The sequence below is a fragment of the Rhincodon typus genome, chromosome 9 (genome assembly GCF_021869965.1).
Source record: "Rhincodon typus isolate 14 chromosome 9, sRhiTyp1.1, whole genome shotgun sequence".
NCBI classification, from domain to species: domain Eukaryota; kingdom Metazoa; phylum Chordata; class Chondrichthyes; order Orectolobiformes; family Rhincodontidae; genus Rhincodon; species Rhincodon typus.
In genome coordinates, this window is record NC_063340.1 from 73,509,831 (window position 1) to 73,531,991 (window position 22,161).

A 22,161-nucleotide genomic window follows, 5' to 3' on the forward strand; every position below is an offset into this window, starting at 1 on the left:
GCATAGCTCAACCCACATATAGTAAGGCACTATTTCCTCATCACAGCCCAGAGTCCATAAGCAGATTGGTCTGCACATCAAAAAGTATATACCATTCCTGATGAAGAAATACATAAATGTATAGGATGAGAGCAATTTATCATCTTTCATGTATGTGCTCACAAAATGAAGGAAATGTCTTAAAACGTCTCTGCACACAGTTTGAAATCAAGTTTTTTTCTCTACATCAATTTGAAAGCAGATGCACTGACAGAGCAGACTCAGTGGGCTATAGCTTCGGTGTTCCAAGTGCACACTGATCAGGTTATATACATATAAGGGTTCGAAAGCATTCAAAGAAGAAAGCTGTAGTGTTTCAACGTCTATGGATTAGCTTAGTCCCTGCTCAGTTGAGCTGGTCCTCGTACTGCTTACGGAAGCAATCTCCGGCAGGGAAGAATTCCCAGCAACGTTCCTGATACATTTTCCATACGTAGGATTCCTGTCAGATAAACAATATTGTGTTATATGGGCCAGTGCATGGCAGAGACTTTGCAAGGGTTCAGAAAAGATTTACAAGGATGTTGCTGCGATTGGAGGGTTTGAAGGAGAGGCTGAATAGGCTGGGGCTATTTTCCCTGGAGTGTTGGGGGCTGAGGGGTGATTTTATAGAGGTTTATAAAATCATGAGGGCAAGGATAGGGTGAATAGCCAAGGTGTCCAGGGTGGGGGAATCCAAAACTAGACGGCATTGTTTTAAGGTGAGAAAGGAAAGATTTAAAAGGAACCTGAGGAGCAACCTTTTCACACAGAGGGTGGTGTATGTATGGAATGAGCTGCCAGTGGTGTAGGCTAGTACATTTAAAAGGCACCTGGATGGGTACATGAATAGGAAAGGTTTACAGGGAAATACTGGCAAATAGGGCGAGATTAATTTAGGATATCAAGTTGGACCGAAGGATCTGTTTCCATCCTGTTCATCTCTATGACTCTATGACACTCAATGAACTGTGAACAATATGTCAAGTCTACTGTAACTAGCAGAAGCGGAGGTACAGTGATAATGACAGCATGCCTATTAATCAAGAACCCCAGGTCAGTGTTGTGGTGTGGGGGGTGGGGGGGTGGGGAACATGGGTTTTAATCCCAACTGTAGCAGATGGTGAAATTTGAATTCAATAAAAATCTGGAATAGAGGGCTACCCTAATGGTGATTAATTAATGAACCCGATGGATTTTTAAGGTTAATGTCCTTTAGGGAAGGGAACTGCTATCCTGACCTCACCTATATATGACTCCAGATTCACTTGACTCTCAACTGCCTGCTGAGCAATAAGCATTGGCCTAACCAGCAATGGATGACTTTTTGTCAAAAAAAACTGCTTACACAGAGAATTAGTAAGAAATTTCAATTCACACAAAGGACAACAGAACCATGGAGTAGACAAATGGAGAATTGTATGAGAGTAGATGCTGTGAATACTGGCTTCTCTGTGTATCAGTCTTTTAATGCACAAAAGGATAAGTAATTCATATATGTTTCTCCCCTGACCCAGCCAAACAATGAACAGTACGGCCTAAATGTTACTGCAGGTGTCGGGACCCTGATGTGGTAATGTAAAAGCAGGTCACAAAGTCTGACTTGATGGCAGTAGGATGAGTTTGGCAATTTTACCACAGGCAGCTTCCCAAATAGTCCCCTGCAGACCCACGATCAATTAGTGATAGCTGGCAGGCTTCTGAGGTTACTGGTCCGGTCAGAGAACCCGCAGCACTGAAGCCCCACCAGTACCATCAAGAGATGGACAAGAGAAGTAGAAACATTTTCTTTTAAAATATCACAGGGTTGAGGGCTGGAAGGGAAACCCCAACCCCACTACTGCATCATTGAGTCCGGCTTTTCTCCCAGGCAGCTGAAAGAAGGCTGCCCTTTTTTTTGGTTGCGAGCCTCACAGTGCCACTGGTGGGGGTGGCTTGTCCTGCCAACAGCGCTGCCAAAAACTGACCTCTAATCGGACCTCTCATTAAGTCAATCTGCTTCCCAGCTCCTTGGAACGGGCAGACACTCCCCTTCAAGTCTCATTACTAAAACCCTTCTTGGTTTGCAATGGGATCAAGGTTTACAGGGAGAAGGTAGGGGAATGGGCTCAAGAACATATCAACCATGATTGAATGGCAGAGCAGAGTTGATGGGCTGGATCGATTAATTCTACTCCGATATATTATGATCTTAAAGGCACATTGGGGAGGGAATCTGACATGGCTTCCTGGAATGCAATTGTTTGGGGAATTGGTAAAATGCTGGCCTAAATCTCTGCTTTCTTGTTGGTTGGCCTCACTCTAATCTTGACCGAGAATCATGAAGTTTCGTAGCTGGCCACTTGCTGATGTGCAATGTGAAATCCAGCAAGGACTTGGCAACGTTTGGTAGCTGTGAAGGAAAAGATGAATTGTAACAGAAAAGCTAGACTGTATGTGAAAAAGAAACGATGGCCATCTGTGTGTGTCTTGAGCGCAGAACCTTTCCTCCTAATTAATGCGAGCAGCTCACTGACATCCTGAAGTGTTGTAGCATTAGTCCAATCCTCTTCACTCACCGATTAGAAAGTGGGGCAGCCTTACCTGGCCGGTGTGTTCTGTTTCATCTTTGTTAATTAGATACATCAAGAAAAACCTGTAGGAATAAAGACATATGTTGGTAACATCTGAACAGACATCATATGTGTTGATCTAAAACCGATTCCTGTGCAAATTCCATGTCATTCAATGGAACACATCCTTATGCCATTGAAAACCGACACACTGGTCATGATAACATTCAGTATGCTGTCATTGAAATCCTCCTAAAATCAACTACAATTTCTATTTTGTAGGTTCAGATAATGATTTTCTCCACTACTCACCTTTGTGTTATGAGGGTTTGCTTGAATCAAGGATTTGGCAGTTTGCAACAAGTGACTAGATATTTTCCCCTCAAATTACTAACCCTTACATGTCCCAGATCATCCAGACGTACCAGAAACTGGTCAAACTTCTCAGAAGGCCCAACGCGCTGACTATGCTGTAACTGTGCCGGAAGTGTGTGATGAACTTTGATGAAAGTATATGGTGGACAATGAGTGTTTGGAACCCTTCGAAAAAGTCCCCAGCTCTGAATTTGAGTCAGGGACTTCCAGAGAGTTCCAACATGCCTTACTAGTTACCCATTAGAAATTAGAGAGATTAGAAACCTGATCCAGATCCTGGGTAACTATACTCCTGACGCCGCCCCCCCCCCCGACAATTACTATCACCTCACCATTACTATCCAGTACCCTGACTCTTGACCAATCCTACCCTCACACCCATTTACCTGCCATCTGTATCTCAGGAAAAATTAGAGGGATTTAAACATGTTCTAACTCCTGGCTGACCATACTACTGAGCCCCAATCACTCACACGAAACTCCGTCTCCTGGAAACCTGACCTGACAACCTACCCCGACAGCTGAAAAACACTCACATTACAGCTCCCCTCCAATAAAAAAAATCGATCTTACCTTCTCCAACTCCTGACCATTTCCACAAACACCCCAATCCAACTACTGACTGCAGCCCCCCAACACTTGACCCACTCCACCCTCTCATCCACTTAACCTGCTGTCTGTACCCAACCTGACATGTTATGCCCTCATTCACCATCCTGGGATTCTACACTCTCCCCACTTGGCACCCTACCCACTCACTCACCACCAACAGCCCTAACCCCTTAACCATCCAGATACCACTCTATCCCTTCACCTAGTTACTTTACTCACTTTAAGCCCAGAATACAACAGCCACTGCTGTAAAATGGGACAGACAGTAATAGAGTCATATAACATGGAAACATACCCTTCGGTCCAACTTGTTCACAGTGGCCAGATATCCCAACTTGATGCAGTCCCATTTGCCAGCATTTAGCTCCATATCCCTCTAACCCCTTCCTATTCATATCCCAATCCAGATGCCCTTTAAATGTTGTAACTGTACCCGCCTCTACCACTTCTTCTGGCAGCTCATTCCATATAGTCACCTGTGTGAAAAAGTTACCCCTCAGATCCTTTTTAAATCTTTCCCCTCTCACCTTAAACCTACACTCTCGAGTTTTAGACTTCCCCCACTCGAGGAAATAACCCTTGGCTATTCACCCTATCTATGCCCTTCGTGATTTTATAAACCTCTATATGACTTGGCCTGAGCTGTGCAGGAAGACTTTCTGAACAGATTTCTTGAGATGCCCGAGTGGGATGTTCAAGCCAGAAGTGGAGGGCATGGCATAGGGTAAAGGAGTGGAGTGACAGTCTGCTGTCTCTGCCCCTCCTCCGAAGATTCAGCCTCACGTTTCCCTTTCTAAAAAATAAACGGACTAAAAAAATCCTTCATCTAAAAACAAAACATTGATAGTTTTGATTGTGCCACAATTTACTCTTTAAGTCCTAATGAGAAATTTCCTCAGTGTGTTCTTTAGTATAGCTGTGTGGGACCAGTGCATTGGGATCGTTACATGCTACAGCACAAATTGCTGGGATACATATCAACCAATATCCATGACTCCCAACATTGGCGATACCCTGAATTCAGCCCTTTAGTTATCAAATCACACACTGCTTTTTCAAGGAGAAGAGGTTAAGCTCAACTGATGTACTTTTATGCACAGCCTAAAAATAGACAGTCAGGAGCAGGATGGTCATGAGTCAGAGGAAGGGGAATGATACAGGGCCCTCCGAGATGCACCAAGGTAGAAAAGAGAAAGTGCAAAACAAATCACCAAGTAAAGCGCATTACTGAATCTCTAGCTGTGCAGAAGAATATCTAGGGGGAAAAATGAGCATTTAATGGGTAGTTGAATCACACACTACACAGAATTAGATGAGACACTTCACACTACATGTTCAATGACACTAGCAACCCAACCTGCATGAATTCCACCAGATACAGATCAATAAAATGAGACAATGCCTGATTTTCTACTGTTGGTTGTGGCCAGCTACAGTAACACAATGTGCACTACAGATTCAGACTGACTCATAATGTAATACTGCCATGCAACTAATTCCACGAACAGCCAAGATAGGTAAGCTAAAATTCACTTCTCCCAAATTAACACACTGACTAGAAAATGTCTAGAAAATTGTGAATGTTTCAGCATGGTTACTTCTGAGGATTGAGAAGTAACCATACTGAAACATTCAAAATTCTTAGGGAGCTTGAAAGGGTGGATATGGAAAGGTTGCATCCCCTTGTGGGACAGTCTAGGACAAGGGGGCATAAGCTCAGTTTAAGAGGTCATACATTTACAGACAGAGATGAGAAGAAATTCCTTCTCTCCAAGGGTAATAAATTCTTCACTCTAGATAGCTGTAGAGGTTGGTCATTAACTACCTTTGAGGTTGAGGAAGGCAGATGTTTAATCAGTAATGGAGTCAAGAGTTATGGAGAAAAGGCACGAAAGTGGAGTTGAGGATTATCAAATCAGCCATGATCTTATTGAAGGATGGAGCAGACTTGATGGGCTGAATGGCCTACTTCTACGCCTGCATCTAATGGACTTATTAAGTGATGGTATTAAAGTTAAGTGGTGTTAAAATAATTCAAAAAACTGCTTGCCCGTTTTCACCAGACACAGCAAAGAACATAATATGAAGGAAGTGAGTAAACTAAACTGGTTGTAGTTTTCTTGCTATGCTGTAAATGGATGTAAATCCCAAGCTTCCACTTCAAAAGCAGATTTAAATGATCTCAAATAATGTTGTAAAGTGCTGCTCATACTCTGTTCATTGTCTCCATGGAATCTTGCAGTACTCATTAAAAATGCTGCTTTACTTGTTACCACTGCTGGCCAAGACTATTCCACTGTGTTACAATAGCACTAATTACAGGGCAAATTAGGATTTCATTATCCAGGCTTCACTCAGAATTGAAAACATAGGTCACTACTAGTACCTTGTATATTTTATGTGGTTCTTATAATGTTGTAAATCTGTGGTTCTCGGGTCCCCTTACATAAAGTGATTTTCATGGGACTGGGCATAACTGGCTAGGCCATCCCAAATGTCTAGAGGACAGTTTAGTGCATTAGTGAACTAGATGTTGGCTCATAGAAACAAAGGAGCCATTTGGCCCTATGTTGCTATTCAATAGAATCATGCTGTAGCCATTGACCCTAAGAACTATGTCTAACTCCTTCTTGACAATGTTCAATGTTTTGCCAGCTTTCTGTGGCCTCCATAGTCATCATTAGGTTAGCTTTATATTGCAGATTTTTATTGCATTTAAATGTCAGCTTCTGCCATAGTGGGATTTGAATGCATGTCCCCAGCCTAGGGTTACAGATTACCGGGGTAGTGACATTACACCATGTCATCATCTCCCTCAAGAGCTCTGCTTGCCAGAAACAATGCTTGAGGCTGGTGCTGGTTTTGGGCTGAAATGGCAAGAGAGTACCATTGTCTGCCAAGAGTGATGTGGGCACTTTAGGATGTGGAGCAATGGATAGGGTTCAACTTGGTGGCAGCGGTCCTGGAGTGTGATGTTGGGATCTGGCATGTCTTAGAAAGGGATTTTGGGGCAGCAGAAACCCTGGGAAAGTTGGAGGCACTTAGTGCAAGAATTCTTGAACAATGCAACATGGGAGGAAGTCACTGGGTGCAAAGGAATGGGGATGAAAGGTCAGGAGTGGCAGAAAATAGTGGAAGGGAGTAACAAGCGGATACAGGGTACAGGCATTCAGGATGGGCTCGGATGAGATGGTTGGAAGGAACACAGAGGTGAAAGAAATGCTAGCAGGATTAACAGTAAAGCTAGTTTAAAAATTTTCGTCACATTAAGCTGGAAAATCCTGCATTATCACTTGGAAAGGCACAATTTGATTCGTGATAGTCAGCATGGATTTGTGAGGGGTAGATCATGCCTCACAAACCTTATTGAATTCTTTGAAGAGGTGACCAAACACGTGGATGAAGGTAGAGCAGTGGATGTGGTATACATGGATTTAAGTAAGGCGTTTGATACGGTTCCCCATGGTAGGCTCATGCAGAAGATAAGGAGGCATGGGATAGGGGGAAATGTGGCAGATTGGATTCAGAATTGGCTGACCCTTAGAAGGCAAAGGGTGGTAGTGGACGGAAAATATTCAACATGGTGCTCAGTTACGAGTGGTGTACCACAAGGATCTTTTCTGGGTCCTCTTCTATTTGTGATTTTTGTAAATGATTTGGATGAAGGAGTGGAAGGGTGGATTAGTAAGTTTGCGGATGATACGAAGGTGGGTCGCGTTGTGGACAGTGCAGAGGGCTGTTCTAGGTTACAAAGGGACATTGATAGGATGCAAAGCTGGGCTGAGAAGTGGCAGATGAAGTTTAACCCTGAAAAGTGTGAGGTGATTCATTTTGGAAGGACAAACTTGAAAGCAGAATACAGGGTTAACGGAAAGATTCTTAGCAATGTGGAGGAGCAGAGGGATCTTGGGGTTCATGTCCACAGTTCCCTGAAAGCTGCCACCCAGGTGGATAGATTTGTTAAGAAGGCGTATGGTGTGTTAGCTTTCATTAATAGAGGGATCGAGTTCAAGAGCCATGAAGTTATGCTCCAGCTATACAAAAGCCTGGTTCGGCCACATCTGGAGTATTGTGTCCAGTCCTGGTCGCCTCAATACAGGAAAGATGTGGAAGCGTTGGAAAAGGTGCAGAGAAGATTTACCAGGGTGTTGCCTAGAATGGAGGGAAGGTCTTACAAGGAAAGGTTGAGAGAGCTAGGGCTTTTCTCTTTAGAACAACGAAGGATGAGAGGTGACCTGATAGAGGTGTACAAAATGATCAGAGGTATGGATAGAGTAGACAGCCAGAGACTTTTTCCTAGGTTGGAGGTAGCTGTTACGAGGGGGCATAGTTTTAAAGTGAGTAGAGGTAGATATAGGGGAGATGTCAGAGGTAGATTCTTTACTCAGAGAGTGGTGCGGGTGTGGAATGCATTGCCGGAGAGGGTAGTGGAGTCGGCCTCATTAGGGGCATTTAAGCGGCTATTAGATAGGCATATGGATGATAATATAAGGTAGGGGTGGATGTTAGATAGACCTTAGGATTAGGATAAAAGTTCAGCACAACATCGTGGGCCGAAGGGCCTGTACTGTGCTGTACTGTTCTATGTTCTATTATCTAACTTGTATAAATCCTGTTTTCTATTTAAATACTAACGAGATTCCCAACTGATATTGAATTCATTTGAGGAATCTGACTCTAAGTGAGAAAAAGCCTGGCTTGTTGAAATAACTATATAACTGGTTTTAAACTGATCAAGCTCTTACAGCATTTTGAAAGGAGTCTTTTGCCTTTCCATTCTTTTCTGAATAATTAGTTCATCTTATAGCTCAAGGACAAAAGAGAAAAAAGGTGTGTTCCTTTTCCTGCAACATTCTCCCTGTTTGTCTCCTATTCCCCTGGCCTTTCCTTTATTCTTCTCTCCATCTTTCTGTTTGTCTTCTCCTTGTTCTTTTGCCTCATAGTTTTCACATATTTTCTCTCATTGCTATCTCTCTTTCTGTTCAGCATCCTGTATTTAAATTTCTAAGTCTTTTCAGGAACTATAATCAGAACAGCTCTCTCTTCCTCTCTGTGTATTACTGTATCCAGAACACTGAAATATTACTGTCAAATGCAATATAAGATGCCTTATAGACAGAAGAAGAATTGGAATCGAGGAATTTTCTAGACAGAGAAAATCTGACTGATTTTAAATTCTGTTGTTTTAACTTGTTTTATTTTTTTTCTTGGGGAAAACGTCACTCATGAAGATGAGCGAAATCCTTGTTAAATGGCTTTGTCATTCAGTTTATTTATGACTCCGAAATCAGAGAGCTTGCTCCAAAACAAAAATAATTAATCATTTCAATAATATTGATTCAGCTTTGGAAATTCCTTTATTATGGCTTCTTGCTATTCATCTGAATGTTATGTTGTCACGATGAAATATCAAGAGGTTCTCGCACCGAGGGGCGGCACAGTGGCTCAGTGTTTAGCACTGCTGCCTCACAGTGTCAGGGACCCGGGTTCAATTCCACCCTCGGGTGACTGTCTGTATGGAGTTTGCACATTCTCCCCGTGTCTGCGTGGGTTTCCTCCCACGGTCCAAAGATGTGCAGGATAGGTGAATTGGCCATGCTAAATTGCCCTTAGTGTTCAGGGATGTGTAGATTAGGTGGGTTTATAGGGGAATGGGTCTGGATGGTATGCTCTGTGGGTTGGTGTGGACTTGTTGGGCCGAAGGGCCTGTTTCCACACTGTAGGGATTCTATGATTCAATGCTTGGACAGTGGCATTTCAGGAATACAAATGCACAATATTGGAGATACTGGAGATCTGAAATAATTACAGAAGATATTGGAAATACTCAACAGGTCAGGTAGCAACTGTGGAGAGAAACAGGGTTAACATTTCAGTTCGATGGTGACCCTTCAACAGAATGAGGAGCAATGTGGGATGAAGCACTCCTACTCCTCTTAGCCTGCAAGCAGTGCTTTAAAAAAGCTCACCTTCTCCCTGAACCCTGTCCTCGCAACTGTTGAGTTTCGCAAGACTCGAGAAACCACACTGCCCACTGTAAAACCCACAAAGCAGGTTAATTCAGAGGCAGCCAACCTCAGTAATATCTTCAAATTGTAAACCTGCATCCTGGGATTAGGTGTGCTTTCCAGTCTCTTATTCTGCTGTTGTAAAAGTCAGAAGTGGATGGGTAGGAGGTGAATTACTGTCAGGATTTTTTAAATGATAATATCAGACCTGACCCTAAGCCTAATCACTTACAGTCCACTCAATGTCTCAAGTGTTGATGTCAAATCATAGAGTAGTGTTAGCACTACGAAAATCACCACTCTGACACTTGACACAATCTATCTCTGGATTATAAGTTACCTAGAAGCTTCATGTACCAAGAAGCCTCATACTTGCACGCCAAAAATGGCAATTGAATGAGCTGAACTACATCACTTGTCTAATATCCTTATGTGTTTATATAATATTTTAAATCATATCTCAGCTCAAACATTCATTTGCAAGTTTACAGCTGCACAAACTTCTTTTCAAAGTTTACTGCCTCCATCTGCAGGTTCGACAGCAATTCCTGAAGCTCAGCAATGCAAATGGCTTCTATCCATAAAAGGATGTGCTGTGAAGCTCAACATTAGACAGAATTGTTTTCCTTGGCAGGTTTCGTTCCTGTTTTATATATTAAAAATTAACATCACTGACGAGAGCTGTTTATTTTCTTTTCTCTTCTGGTGGCCATGTAGCTGATTAAAAAATCCATGCATGCTGCTCTGGTGTGATTGAGTAGCAGGAAATGCAAGTACTTACAGGTAATTTGCCAAATTATGCTCCTGCAGCGTGTGAGTCTCAAAGCCATGAGGGACTGTGTCGAAGTAGTCATTGCCAATCCCACAAATGAAGCACTTGGTCTGAAAGGAACAAAAAGACAAAATAAAAGAAGATTGGCACTTGAAGTCTGTGGATCACTATTGTCTGATGACCATAATCAGTTGGTGGGGTAGGCTTGAGATCCAGGAGATGGGTCTGTGTGATTTATCTATCTTTCAGCTCAATCATTGCAAGTATCTGAATGGTCACATATCCCTTTCTAAGCTGTGGGAAACTATGATTGGGAATTTGAGATATTTGCATATCTGAAATTAAATTGATCTTACATTATTTATCCATGAAAGTGGGCTTGATGAATGTAATTCCCATGGAAGTTTTTTTTTATTTTGCAGGATGCATTTTCAGCACGGCATCCCTCAAAAGGGGGACTATTTACATTATGTTTTAAATGTGCTTGACTAATCTTTTAATTATAATACAAATAGCATAACCTAAAATAAAACACAACCCCAGAAGATACATTTTCAGCTCCTTGCCCAGCCTTCTAGATTGTCCACTTGATTTAAGAATTGATAGAGATCAATGTTTAACAGTTTTGCCAATCTTGATTGACAACACCAATTTTACTCTCAATGGAAAGATGCAAGTCTACATTTTTTAAACTCATTCACAAGGTGAGGGCATCGTTGGCTAGGCAGCATTTATTGCCCATCCCTGATTGCCCAGAGGGCAGTTAAGAGTCAACCACATTGCTGTGGCTCTGGAGTCACATGTAGGCCAGACCAGGTAAGGATGGCAGTTTCTTTCCCTAAAGGATATTAGTGAACCAGATGGGGTTTTCCGACAATCGACAATGGATTCACAGTCATCGTTAGATTCTTAATTCCAGATATTTATTGAATTCAAATTCCACCATCTGCTGTGGCGGGATTCAAACCCGGGTCCCCAGAATGTTATCAGAGTCTCTGAATTAACAGTCCAGCAATAATACCACTAGGCCATCGCCTCCCCTTATCACTCATGCGTGGCTTCACTATCGGAAAATAACACGTCCAAAATTAGAAAAGAAAATTATTGCTATTGTTCTCAATTCAAGCAGAATCCCCAGAGTTTCAGGGCCATGCAATCATATAATTTTCCAACACAGAGAGACAGACAGCTCATGGACCATTGCTATCATGCCAACTCTCTGGTCTTTCAATGTATCCTTTGTTAAAGCAGTTCGTATTCGGATTGTACCTTGCATGAAAAATAATCTTCTCACCTTCTCCCTCCTTGGGCTCCCTGTACAAATCCTAAGATCAGTTTGTTCAATGTTATTGATTTGCCACCGGGAAAATTAATTTTCCTCTGTTTACCTATGGTTAGCTAGTAGGCAATTACAAATATTTGTTGTGAAAGGCAAATAGCTTGAATTGTACTTGTAAGGCCTGATGATTTTAATGGATGCAAAATTTAATGCACATCCCTGTGCAGTGGGGGATGAGACTTGTGTTACCTTAGAAAATAGGTCAACTCGACGTTCTGAGATTCAGACCCTGAAATTTCACTGCAATGTTAGTGAAGAACACAAGGACACAGCACAACACTGTGTGTTGACACAGTCCCAGTTGTCTTTTTCAGTAAAAGTGTGTTTTTCATTCTCCTCAAGTGTGTTATTCCTGATATTGTTAAATCCCTTACCTCCATATCTTCTTTAACTTGCTCTTGCTGATCTCTTAGTTCACCAAAAGCATCAATAATTAGACCTGAACAGAAAACAGGAATTAGGTCATTTAATAAAGGAAAGCCTCAGTGGCAGCTCCTTCTGAAGTAAATTTTCACTTAAGCTGTAGCTGATAGTTGCAAAAAGGATGCTGAAGGTACAAAAACTCACTCCTGTGGCCAACAGTCACTGAGCAAAGGAACACACAGAGCTATCCAGGCGAAGTGAAGGCTCCTTGGGATACTGGCAACAATTATCCATGGTGAAGGAGATAGAATAACATGCTTTAGTAAGTAAATCCATGCCAGCTTGCTTAATGCGTCCATGCACAACTGGTCAATTCATTTTACTAATATCTACAAAAAGACTCTCAAATAACTCCACAGAGGCTGGTATCCCATCAACAAGTCACGCTTTATTTACACATGTACAATACTTGACGCTGGTCCGGCTTCCTCAGAGCCAGCTCTCAGAGTGAACAGAATCCCTGACACTCCTGTTTATATCTGTCAGCCAGGGCTCCCTGATTGGACCAGGTTAACAGCCCCAATCAGGGAACTCATATTCTATGAGGTTCACCTGGCTGACCTTGTTCCAATCACTACATTCCTCCCCCTCTAAGTCTAGGGACATAGGCCTGTTCTTTTTATTGTAACCTCTCCTGGGCCGTTTTCGTACCTGGTCCGGTTCCTCTGGCTCAGCCTCAGATATGTACGGCATGTACCAGGCTGTAGCCCGCCTCTTCCACCCAGAGTGTCTCAGAAGAAATTCATTCTCTTCTTCAGGCAGGAAAGGCATCGAGGCTGCGACATCCACCGTGTCCATCTCAGACTGCGAGGTTTCTTTTACACAGATGGAGGAGGTGAACCCATGGGTTCTGAGAGCCTTTCTTGCTGTTCTGAGGGGCCAAGTATGTTCCTGCCCTGTTTGCAAGTTTGCAGCTTTCATTTGGTCCACTTCCTTGTTCAGAACTGTCTCACCTACCCGAACTTGGTATGTCACAGGACCTGACCTCGTGTCTACCATGCCTCTTACCCTTGCAGGGCTATTTCCATGGTTTTGGAACCAAATTACATCCCCTGATATAAACTGTCTCTCTTGCTTAGAGTAGTCTTGTGTTCGGCATTGGCATTCTGATGCTGTTTCACCCTCCCCCCAGGTCCAGGAAGATCAGATTTAACCTCGTGCAGTGTCTTCTCCCCATTAAAAACTCTACTGGAGCTATCCCCGTAGTTGCAAGAGGGTTGGTCCTATAATCAAATAGGAACCGAGACTGTTTGGTATCTAGTGAAGCTGTAGTCTGATTTCTTAAGCGTGCCTTCAAAGTTTGGACTGCTTTTCCCACCAGACCACTGGACAATGGATGGTATGGAGCTGTCCTTATATGTTGCATGCCATTCAACTTGAGGAAATATTCAAATTCCCTGCTGGTAAATAATGGCCTGTTATCTGTGACCAACAATCAGTGGTGACTGAACTAGCTGCTTCTCATACAAGACCAGTAACCTTAATCTGTAAAGGTTCCCCAGTATAGGATTTCAGTTTAGCCAAGGTCTTCTGCAAACATAAGGGCTGGAATCCAAAGTGAATATTGTTAAAGACTGGTTCTGCAATCATTGATACAGCCACGTCGGTATCAACCTCCATTAGAACTGGGTGACCACTGAACCAGACGTTTAGTTTGATCGGTTTTGATTTGGATGTTGCTAAGCAATTTAACTATTCCAAGCCAGATCCATGTGGGCTTTCCAGGGTGTGCACTCTTCTGGATACAGGCCTATGAGTTTTCTTACACAATTTAGGTCTAAGCGGGACTCTCTTGTTGTCTCAAGTCCGCATACTGGCAGCAAACGCAATAGTTTGCTGACCCGGATCCTGAAGAAAATTTTAACAGTTTGGCTGAGGTTTGGCTTTGTTTTGGGGTTTTCCTGTGGGCTGACCCAGAGACTTTCTGTTCAGGATATGTCCTGAGTGAGGCTGTGCAATTGCCTTCACTCAAATGTTCTTCCCCAAGCTCAGTCAGCCTGGTGAGGGTGTCCACTTTCAACAGTGTACCCTATGACTCATACGGTCCATTTGCCGCATTTTCTAATCACAAAACCAGTTGTAGTGCCAGTTTGAAGTCCAGATGGGCTTCGGCTAGTAAGCACTTTTGCATGGTAACATCATTAATCCCACATACCAAACGGTCTCTCAGCATGTCATTAGGAGTTAAACCAAACTCACATGCCCCAGCCAGTCATTTTAAAATCCCGACTTGGATTCCCCTGGTTCTCGAGCTGCCAAGTAAAACTGATGGCGTCTCAGAATTAGAGGTGGCATGGAGTCGTAATATTCCTTAACTAAATCCATCAACTCTTGAAAGGTTTTAGTATCTGGTGCCTCAGGAAATGTTAGGCTCCTAATAGCTGAAAAAAGCTATGGGTCCACAAGCTGTCAGGAGAATTACTCATTGCTTTTCATCTGCCTGAATGTCATTTGCCTTGGAAATATAACAGCTTCTTTCCACACACTGGGCCTGGTCTTTGACAGCAAGATTGAATAAGTCAAGCTTCCCAAATAATGGCATGACGCCAGAAATGATCCCAACTCAAAGACGACTGGTTTGAGAGAATTTATTCAGGAGTGTATTTTTTCCTCGTCACCACTGACCTCGTTATGATCACTAGAGACTCGACACATTGAAAGATACATGCAGAGCCTGTGATGCTGCTGATCTAGAAAGAACAAGTGATGACTTCCTTTGTAAAGTGGGAATTGTCTGCAGACGTCTCCGCCTGAATATTATTCTGATGTGGCTGCACAAATGGGTAACTGTTGTGCATGTCTAATGCTGCCTGATGAGCCCAGCATTTCTCTGTTGTTCCTCTAGGTCTTTCAAAAAGGTCGTTCCCATTGCTCTATTTCAAACATTGGCAGAGAAGACAATAGTCTTAAGTAGCTCAAAGATTATCAATCACTTTGCAACAGCAGAACAACTTGCCATTGAAAGTCAAAAGTAAACTGGTGCTAACAATATTAATCCTGGATCCCTACACCATGTCTTGCCATCTCTAACCACCCTGAACAGTTGTTTTATACAGGTGCAAAGAAGAAACAGCAGAATGAGACATGGGTCATCTAAAACGGGGCACTTGCTTTAATTGGCACCTCCCTTGAAAGGTCCCACCCAAGGACAGACAAGCAGCTTCAGCTGAATGGGCAGCAAAAACTGAAACAGGTACCTGGAACTGTCTAAAAATGTGCAGGTTGTGTGGATTGTCCATGCTCAATTGCCCATAGTGTCCAGGGATGTACAGGCTAGGTGGATCAGCCTTGGGAAATACAGGGTTACAGGGATAGGGTAGGGTGGGGTAGGAGGAGTGGGTCTGGGTGAGATGCTTTTTGGAGGGTCGGTGTGGACTCAATGAGCTGTGTGGCCTGCTTCCACACTGTAGAGATTCTGTGGTACCTGAGTAAATGTACCTGCAATGAAAATCCAGGCCTCTGAGTGAAATACAGCTGGAGCATCTGTAGAGTAGTATGCGCATGAAGGGAAGAGGATGATTGATCTGAACTGAGCATTTGACTGCCCAAAGCTTTTAAATGGCTAATAGTCTGGTCTGGCTTCGACGCTCCCTCCTGAGATAGGCCTGGCAGCTGGGATCTTGGTAAAATGCTGAAGTAGGTGACATCTGGCGGGGTATTGTCCTGCCGTCATGGCGTTTTACCAGTTGTGGAGAAACTGGAGGATGGCCCTCCTGTCCAGAGACTAATTGGGCAATTAGGGGCCTCTTCTTGCCAACACTGGCATTTTAGTCGTGGCAGCTGTGTCTTTTGCCACATTGTAAAGCCGAGCAGCTTGCCAGCTGTCTGGGACAAGGCCTATTTAATTGGGCACACTGAATACTTGTACGGTAAAAAGTACAGAAAACATAGACAAAGCCGTTAGCAACTCCTCAGTCCACCTTTGCCCTCACCAAATAATCCTTCATTCCTCAACAGGGACTGCATGATTAACTTTGGCGGCCTCAGATCTCACTTCCTGGTAGTGAAGGAGGTTTCCACAGCTTTGCCTTATCAGCTGGCTGCAGTCCTAGCACTGACCGCTGATCCTGATGGTACTCCTGACACTGAAGAGCTGCCGGCTATTTGATTGGCAGACATCCAAGAGTCGGCAGCCCCAAATAGCTGCTGGAAAAATGGAAGAGGCAGTCGTAGGGTCCTACAAATGGCTGAGGCGGTGTTGCTCCAGATCCTCATCAGGAAACCCACCGCTCCGGCAAAATTTTAGTCATAATCACACCAGCCACGTTTGCTCCATGGTTACTGCACAAGTCATTGAAAGAATATTATCATTGCCATACCAATGGTTCTGGAGTTTCACATCCTGGTATATTCCCTAAAAGCATAACTTCCAGACTTAGTTTCGGGAATTATATTAAGTACATAAGAACATAAGAAAGCAGCAGCAGCTGGCCATACGGCCCATCAAGCCTGCTCCTCTGTTCAATAAGTCTATGGTTGATCTGTTTGTGGACTCAACTTCACTTACTCTCCCACTCACCATAACCCTTAATTCCCACCCCTGTCCAGGAACTCCCCAGCTACGTCCGGGACACCACCCATGCCTTCCACCTCCTCCAAGACTTCCAATTCCCTGGCCCCCAACACCTCATCTTCACCATGAACATCCAATCCCATACACATGTATCCCCCAGGCAGATGGCCTAAAAAGCCCTCCGCTTCTTCCTCTCCCACAGGCCCAATCAGTCCCCCTCCACTGACACGCTTTACAGAACTTGTCCTTACCCTGAACAACTTCTCCTTTAACTTCTCTCATTTCCTAAAGACTAAGGGGGTGGCTGCAAGAATGCGATCCCCTACTCCCAATTCCTCCACCTCCGCCACATCTGCTCCCAAGATGGGGCGTTTCACTCCCGTATGTCCCAGACGTCCTCCTATTTCAAGGATCGCAACATCCATTCCCTCCAGCGATCAAAAATGTCCTCAACTGCATCTCTTGCATTTCCCGCCCTTCTGCCCTTAAATCTCCTCCCCCCAACAAAAATAAAGACAGAATCCCCCTTGTCCTCATATATCACCACACCAACCTCCGCATCCAACGTATCATTCTCTGCCACGTCCGCCACCTACAACCCGACCCCACAACCAAGAGATATTTCCCTCCCCACCCTTATCTGTCTTCCACAGGGACCGCTCTCTCCGCGACTCCCTCTTCCACTCCACAATCCCCACTAACCCCACCACCCCCGGCACCTTCCCTGCAACTGCAGGAAGTGCTATAGCTGCCCCTATACCTCCCTCCTCACCTGCATTTAAGGCCCAAAACAAACCTTCCATATCAGACAGGGATTCACCTGTACATCCACCAACTTGGTCTACTCTGTCCGCTGTTCCCGATGTGGCTTCCTCTGCATCGGTGAGACCCAGCATACACTTGGAGATTGTTTTGTAGAGCATCTGTGCTCTGTACGCAACAAACGACAACACCTTCCGGTCTCCAACCATTTTAACTCCACCTCCCACTCCCTGGGTGACATGTCCATCCTGGGCCTCCTCCAGTCCCACAACACCTCATATTCCGCTTCGGGAGCCTACAGCCCAATGGCCTAAACATGGAATTCACCAGTTTTAAAATCTCCCCAAACCCGGCCTCATCCCATGTCCAACCCTCCCTCTCATCCCTGGCTCCTTTACCTGACACAACTTGTCCACCTTCTCTCCCACCTATCCGCCCCAGCCATTCCACTGACAAATTCCCACCACTTCCTACCTACATTCACCTATCACTATCCCACCTACCTTCCGTCTCCCCATTTCTGAAGAAGGGTCCTGACCTGAAACATCAACTTTCCTGCCCCTCTGATGCTGCCTGGCCTGCTGTGTTCTTCCAGCTCCATACTATGTTGTCTCTGACTCCAGCATCTGCAGTTCTTGCTATCGTTGGCTATTTTTTCCTTTCCTTTTGCCCAATGGCGCTTAAAACCAATTACAATGCTTTAATTTCCATGTCAGGTAAAGTTAGCCAACATGCAGAAACCACAGATTCGACCTGGGTCCGTCTGGTCTATGTTGTCCAACACGATGCTAAAAATACTTACTCCATGTTTCTCACAATAGTAAGTACAAAGTACTACTGATGCTGGAAATCTGAAACAAGCTCAGAAATTGATGGAAAACTCAGTAGGTCCTGGATCAACAGTGGAGAGACCAGAGTTAACATTTCAATTCAGAACTGAAGAAGAGTCATACCAGACTCAAAACATCAACTCTATTTCTCTCTCCACAGATACTGCCAGACCTACTGAGTTTCTCCAAGATTCCTTGCAACCTTTCATAGCATATAATGAATTTTATACCATTGTGACTGCAAACATGGAAGCACAGCTGAAATGAGCTGTGCCAAATGTTCATAACTCTGCAGAATTTTAAAAGGTTAGAATAACTAGAGTGCCCTAAATGCATGTAAATACGATCTTTCTTTCTTTCAACATTACTTAATGCCCAATTAGGATAGATAGCAGCATTAGCTATTGACTAGCCACCGCTTTCTTGTTTCATTGCTCATGCATTGTGTAGTTGGGATATTTGTTGGTTTTGTTCTGAAGAAGTACTTCACTCGTATCACTTAGGTTTCCTCCAGCTCAGTTTTAAAAATCACCACCTGATGCATGTTCTACCAGTGTATCGCTTATAGAAATCCATCTGCACTCACAAAACTACTCATGGAGAATATGGCGAAAGAATGTCATAATAATATGATCGCCACAATCAGCTGCAAAATGTGCTTACAAATATCCCCGCACCTTGAATGATGGCCAACAGGATGACGATCACAAAGAAGAAGAAGGTGATATCAAAGATAATTCGATAGATTTCGTATTCATCCCCAGCTGGGTCTTCGATCTCATCACCGATACCTCCACCAGCACGGACACCGACGTACATGTGAAACATGTAACACTGTTTAAAAAAAAGGATAAGTGACAATATCAGATGACCATGCATCTGTCATGTGGATTGAGTTCTCCAAATACTTTGTCCTTCGTTTGTACTTCAAACTAACAAACCAACAAATCATTCTAATTGAAAGCCGGACATAAAATTCACTTAATCCAAAAATCAATACTCCCGTGCCCATGTTAAAAATTTTGCAAGCTTCTTATGCTCATCTAATTGAATTGTGATCTGCTGCCTAAGCAGAAAATCCAGTTGTCAACTCATCGTTGTTGATTGATGCACCCTGAAATGTTCTTGTGGTTTAGAGAAACCAACAAGTCCAACTCTGAAAGTGAATCTTCACAGGGCTTGTTACATTGTCTCACTGCAGCTTCAGCAGAAGATCCTTGCAAAGCACAAAGAAACAGCCTAAACCAAAAGAGCCCACATATTATATTCACTGTATAAACATTGTTGGAGTATAGGATATGTTAAGAAAATGCAACAGAAAATCAACTATCTGTTCACAGAAAGAAATCAAAACTTAAAAGACAATTAGAAGTAGCATTTCATAAAGGAGAAGGAACCTTAAAAATAAATATGAATACATTTACTAACACGTAGCTCCTTTGTAAAAGCTACACTGCCAGCAGAAAGTTGCATTAGCATTCATCTTTCATCCTTAAAGTATAATTTAGAATAATAAAGTGGATATTATGATCAACAGTGATGGTTAAAATGCGTGAGACAGATTGTCAGCCCATTTAAAGAGGAATAGGTTGAGTTTATTAAGGTTGACTAATGGCTTAAAGGCTTCTCCATTGACAGTGCATGCCAGGAAATCATAAAAATGCTACTTGAGTTTCCATCCAGTTGAAACCCTTGGACTGTAACCACGCAAGACATGTGTACTGGACTCATCAGCCCTTCAGGGCTGTGTTTCTTTTCCAGCTTCACATCTATTATACGCCTTAAAGGTGAAATCTGATTCAAATAATTCAGACTTGACAGGTTTTCACAAACAAGTACAGCACCTACCGTCAGCATATCATCACACTTCATGTCTGGCGTGTCTCCATCCTCACTTTTGTTGTAGAATTTGCGAAAGAAATTAAAAGCAACCACTGTGTACAGATACACCACAACGGCCAATAAGCCCACAGTTAATACCAGCTGCACAGACATAAAGGGGGAGAGAAGTGTCAGATCAACATGAAGTCATTAATACCCATCTATTTAATAAAACTGGAGATTTCAGTGGATGATTACCCATTTGTTTTATAAGAACAACTTGGGGTAATTTCCCAAAGTCTTTCAGTCATTTAATGATTGCCTCTTGACCAATTCAGACAATGTTTAGTTTTCCCATTTCCTCTGGCCATAGTTATTAAGTTGTCTCTCTTAATTTGCTGCATATTAAATGTATGCTTAAATGAGAACAAACAAGTCTCTGTACTTTGCATTTTAAGTTTAAAAGTATTGCGACAAGCAAGTTGATAGAAAACACATTCAATAATCTTCATAAATATGTTATGCAGGGATTTTGCAACTGCTACTCATTTGTGGATCCAACTTTACATTTAGAAAGCTCGCATCCCAGTACCTGTTTGCCATTGTGTGTCACAGATGATAGGATGGTACGTAATGTTTTAAATCCCATTGCAATATCCAGCAAATGGGCAGCAAAGAAAAAGTTGTTATAATGTCCCAGCACTGACATGGTCATGTACCAGGCAAGGTACAAGAAGGACTGCAAGCAAAGAGAAACAAGCATTACTCACAGAAAACATACAGAAGTACATTGTCTACATGAGGAAGAATTTTACTGAATGCACACCAATTGCACTGAGTTTGAAAATTAAAACAGAAAATGGACTGTTAAATAGCTGAAAAAAGAACAAATACTAACACTTCACCGAGAGACTATTAATCAGAATCAACTTTTTTTTAAAGCTGAATGACTTGCTGTTCCGTTCAAATCTTATTTCAAATTTGCAATGCTTTCCTTTTGTTTCTGTCTGAAGCAATATTTTGGTTTCAGATGCACATATTGCAAGATTCCATGCTAGGGGCAATTTTCCGCTAGTACAGACAATTTAGAGCACAAACAGAAAGCATTTGGTCTGCAAGTAAGATCATTAAATCACCACAGAGACCACCTCTCAACTCAAGGTCCACTTAGGGTCTGTTAGCATCACTCTATAGAGTCATTAAATAAATTTGATTTCTGAAATTCTCCAAAGGATTGTTAGTATTCCTGAGGGCTCTGCTTGACTCCTATTGTAATGGGAGGTATGAAACCAACCACAGAAATACATGGCTATGGTGTTTCTGTATCAGAGTTCTCACCATACCTCAATTAATGCAATGGATAATCTTCAACTGTAGGCAATCTTTGCAAAATCAACAAGTTTCAGTTACAATACCCAGTGAAGATAAATAATGTGTTTTATTAGTCAAGCTCTGAAATAGATTCAATCAGAGGTGCATTAATGAGGAAAATAAAGGGAAGCAAAAAAAAATCCAGGTTGTCACTGGGGTTTTTTCCAAAACCATTCTGCGGTAAACACTTTTTTTTCAATCGTTCACAGGATGTGGGCATCAGCAGCTAGGCCAGTATTTATTGTCCATCCCTAATTGCCCAGACAGAAGTTAAGAGTTAACCACATTGCTGTGGGTCTGGAGTCACATGTAGGCCAGACCAGGTAAGGATGGCTGTGTCCTTCCCCAAAGGACGTTGGTGAACCAGGTGGTTTTTCTCCAATAACCGGCAGTGGTTTCATGCTCACCATTAAACACTTAATCCCACTTTTTTTCAATTGAATTCAAATTTCACCATCTGCCATGGTTGGACTTGAACCTGGGGCCCCAGAACACTACCTGGGTCTCTGGATTAATAGTCTAGTGATAATCGTATTAGGTCCCCATAAATACTTCCCAGATCACCACTGAGAAAGCTCACTATGTGATGGATTTATATCAGCGGAATTTTTTAAAAAGTATTGCTAAGTGGAAGTTGTTTCAGAGATAGTAGGAACTGCAGATGCTGGAGAATCTGAGATAACAAGGTGTAGAGCTGGATGAACACAGCAGGCCAAGCAGCATCAGAGGAGCAGGAAGGCTGACGTTTCGGGCCTAGACCCTTCT

At 43.0% G+C, this 22,161-nt stretch overlaps 1 protein-coding gene across 1 annotated transcript in view; it reads right to left on the reverse strand.

Annotated features, from left to right (window-relative positions):
- Positions 1–385: 385 nt before the first annotated feature.
- ryr2a (ryanodine receptor 2a (cardiac)) overlaps positions 386–22,161 on the reverse strand; it is a 450,194-nt gene continuing 428,418 nt past the window's right edge. Inside the window, exons 96-102 of the mRNA XM_048601350.1 lie at positions 20,618–20,764; positions 20,053–20,187; positions 18,882–19,038; positions 12,051–12,115; positions 10,347–10,447; positions 2,602–2,653; positions 386–481 (exon numbers count right to left, since the gene is read on the reverse strand). Of these exons, the coding sequence (XP_048457307.1) occupies positions 386–481; positions 2,602–2,653; positions 10,347–10,447; positions 12,051–12,115; positions 18,882–19,038; positions 20,053–20,187; positions 20,618–20,764 (753 nt within the window). The remainder of the gene's footprint in view (positions 482–2,601; positions 2,654–10,346; positions 10,448–12,050; positions 12,116–18,881; positions 19,039–20,052; positions 20,188–20,617; positions 20,765–22,161) is intronic.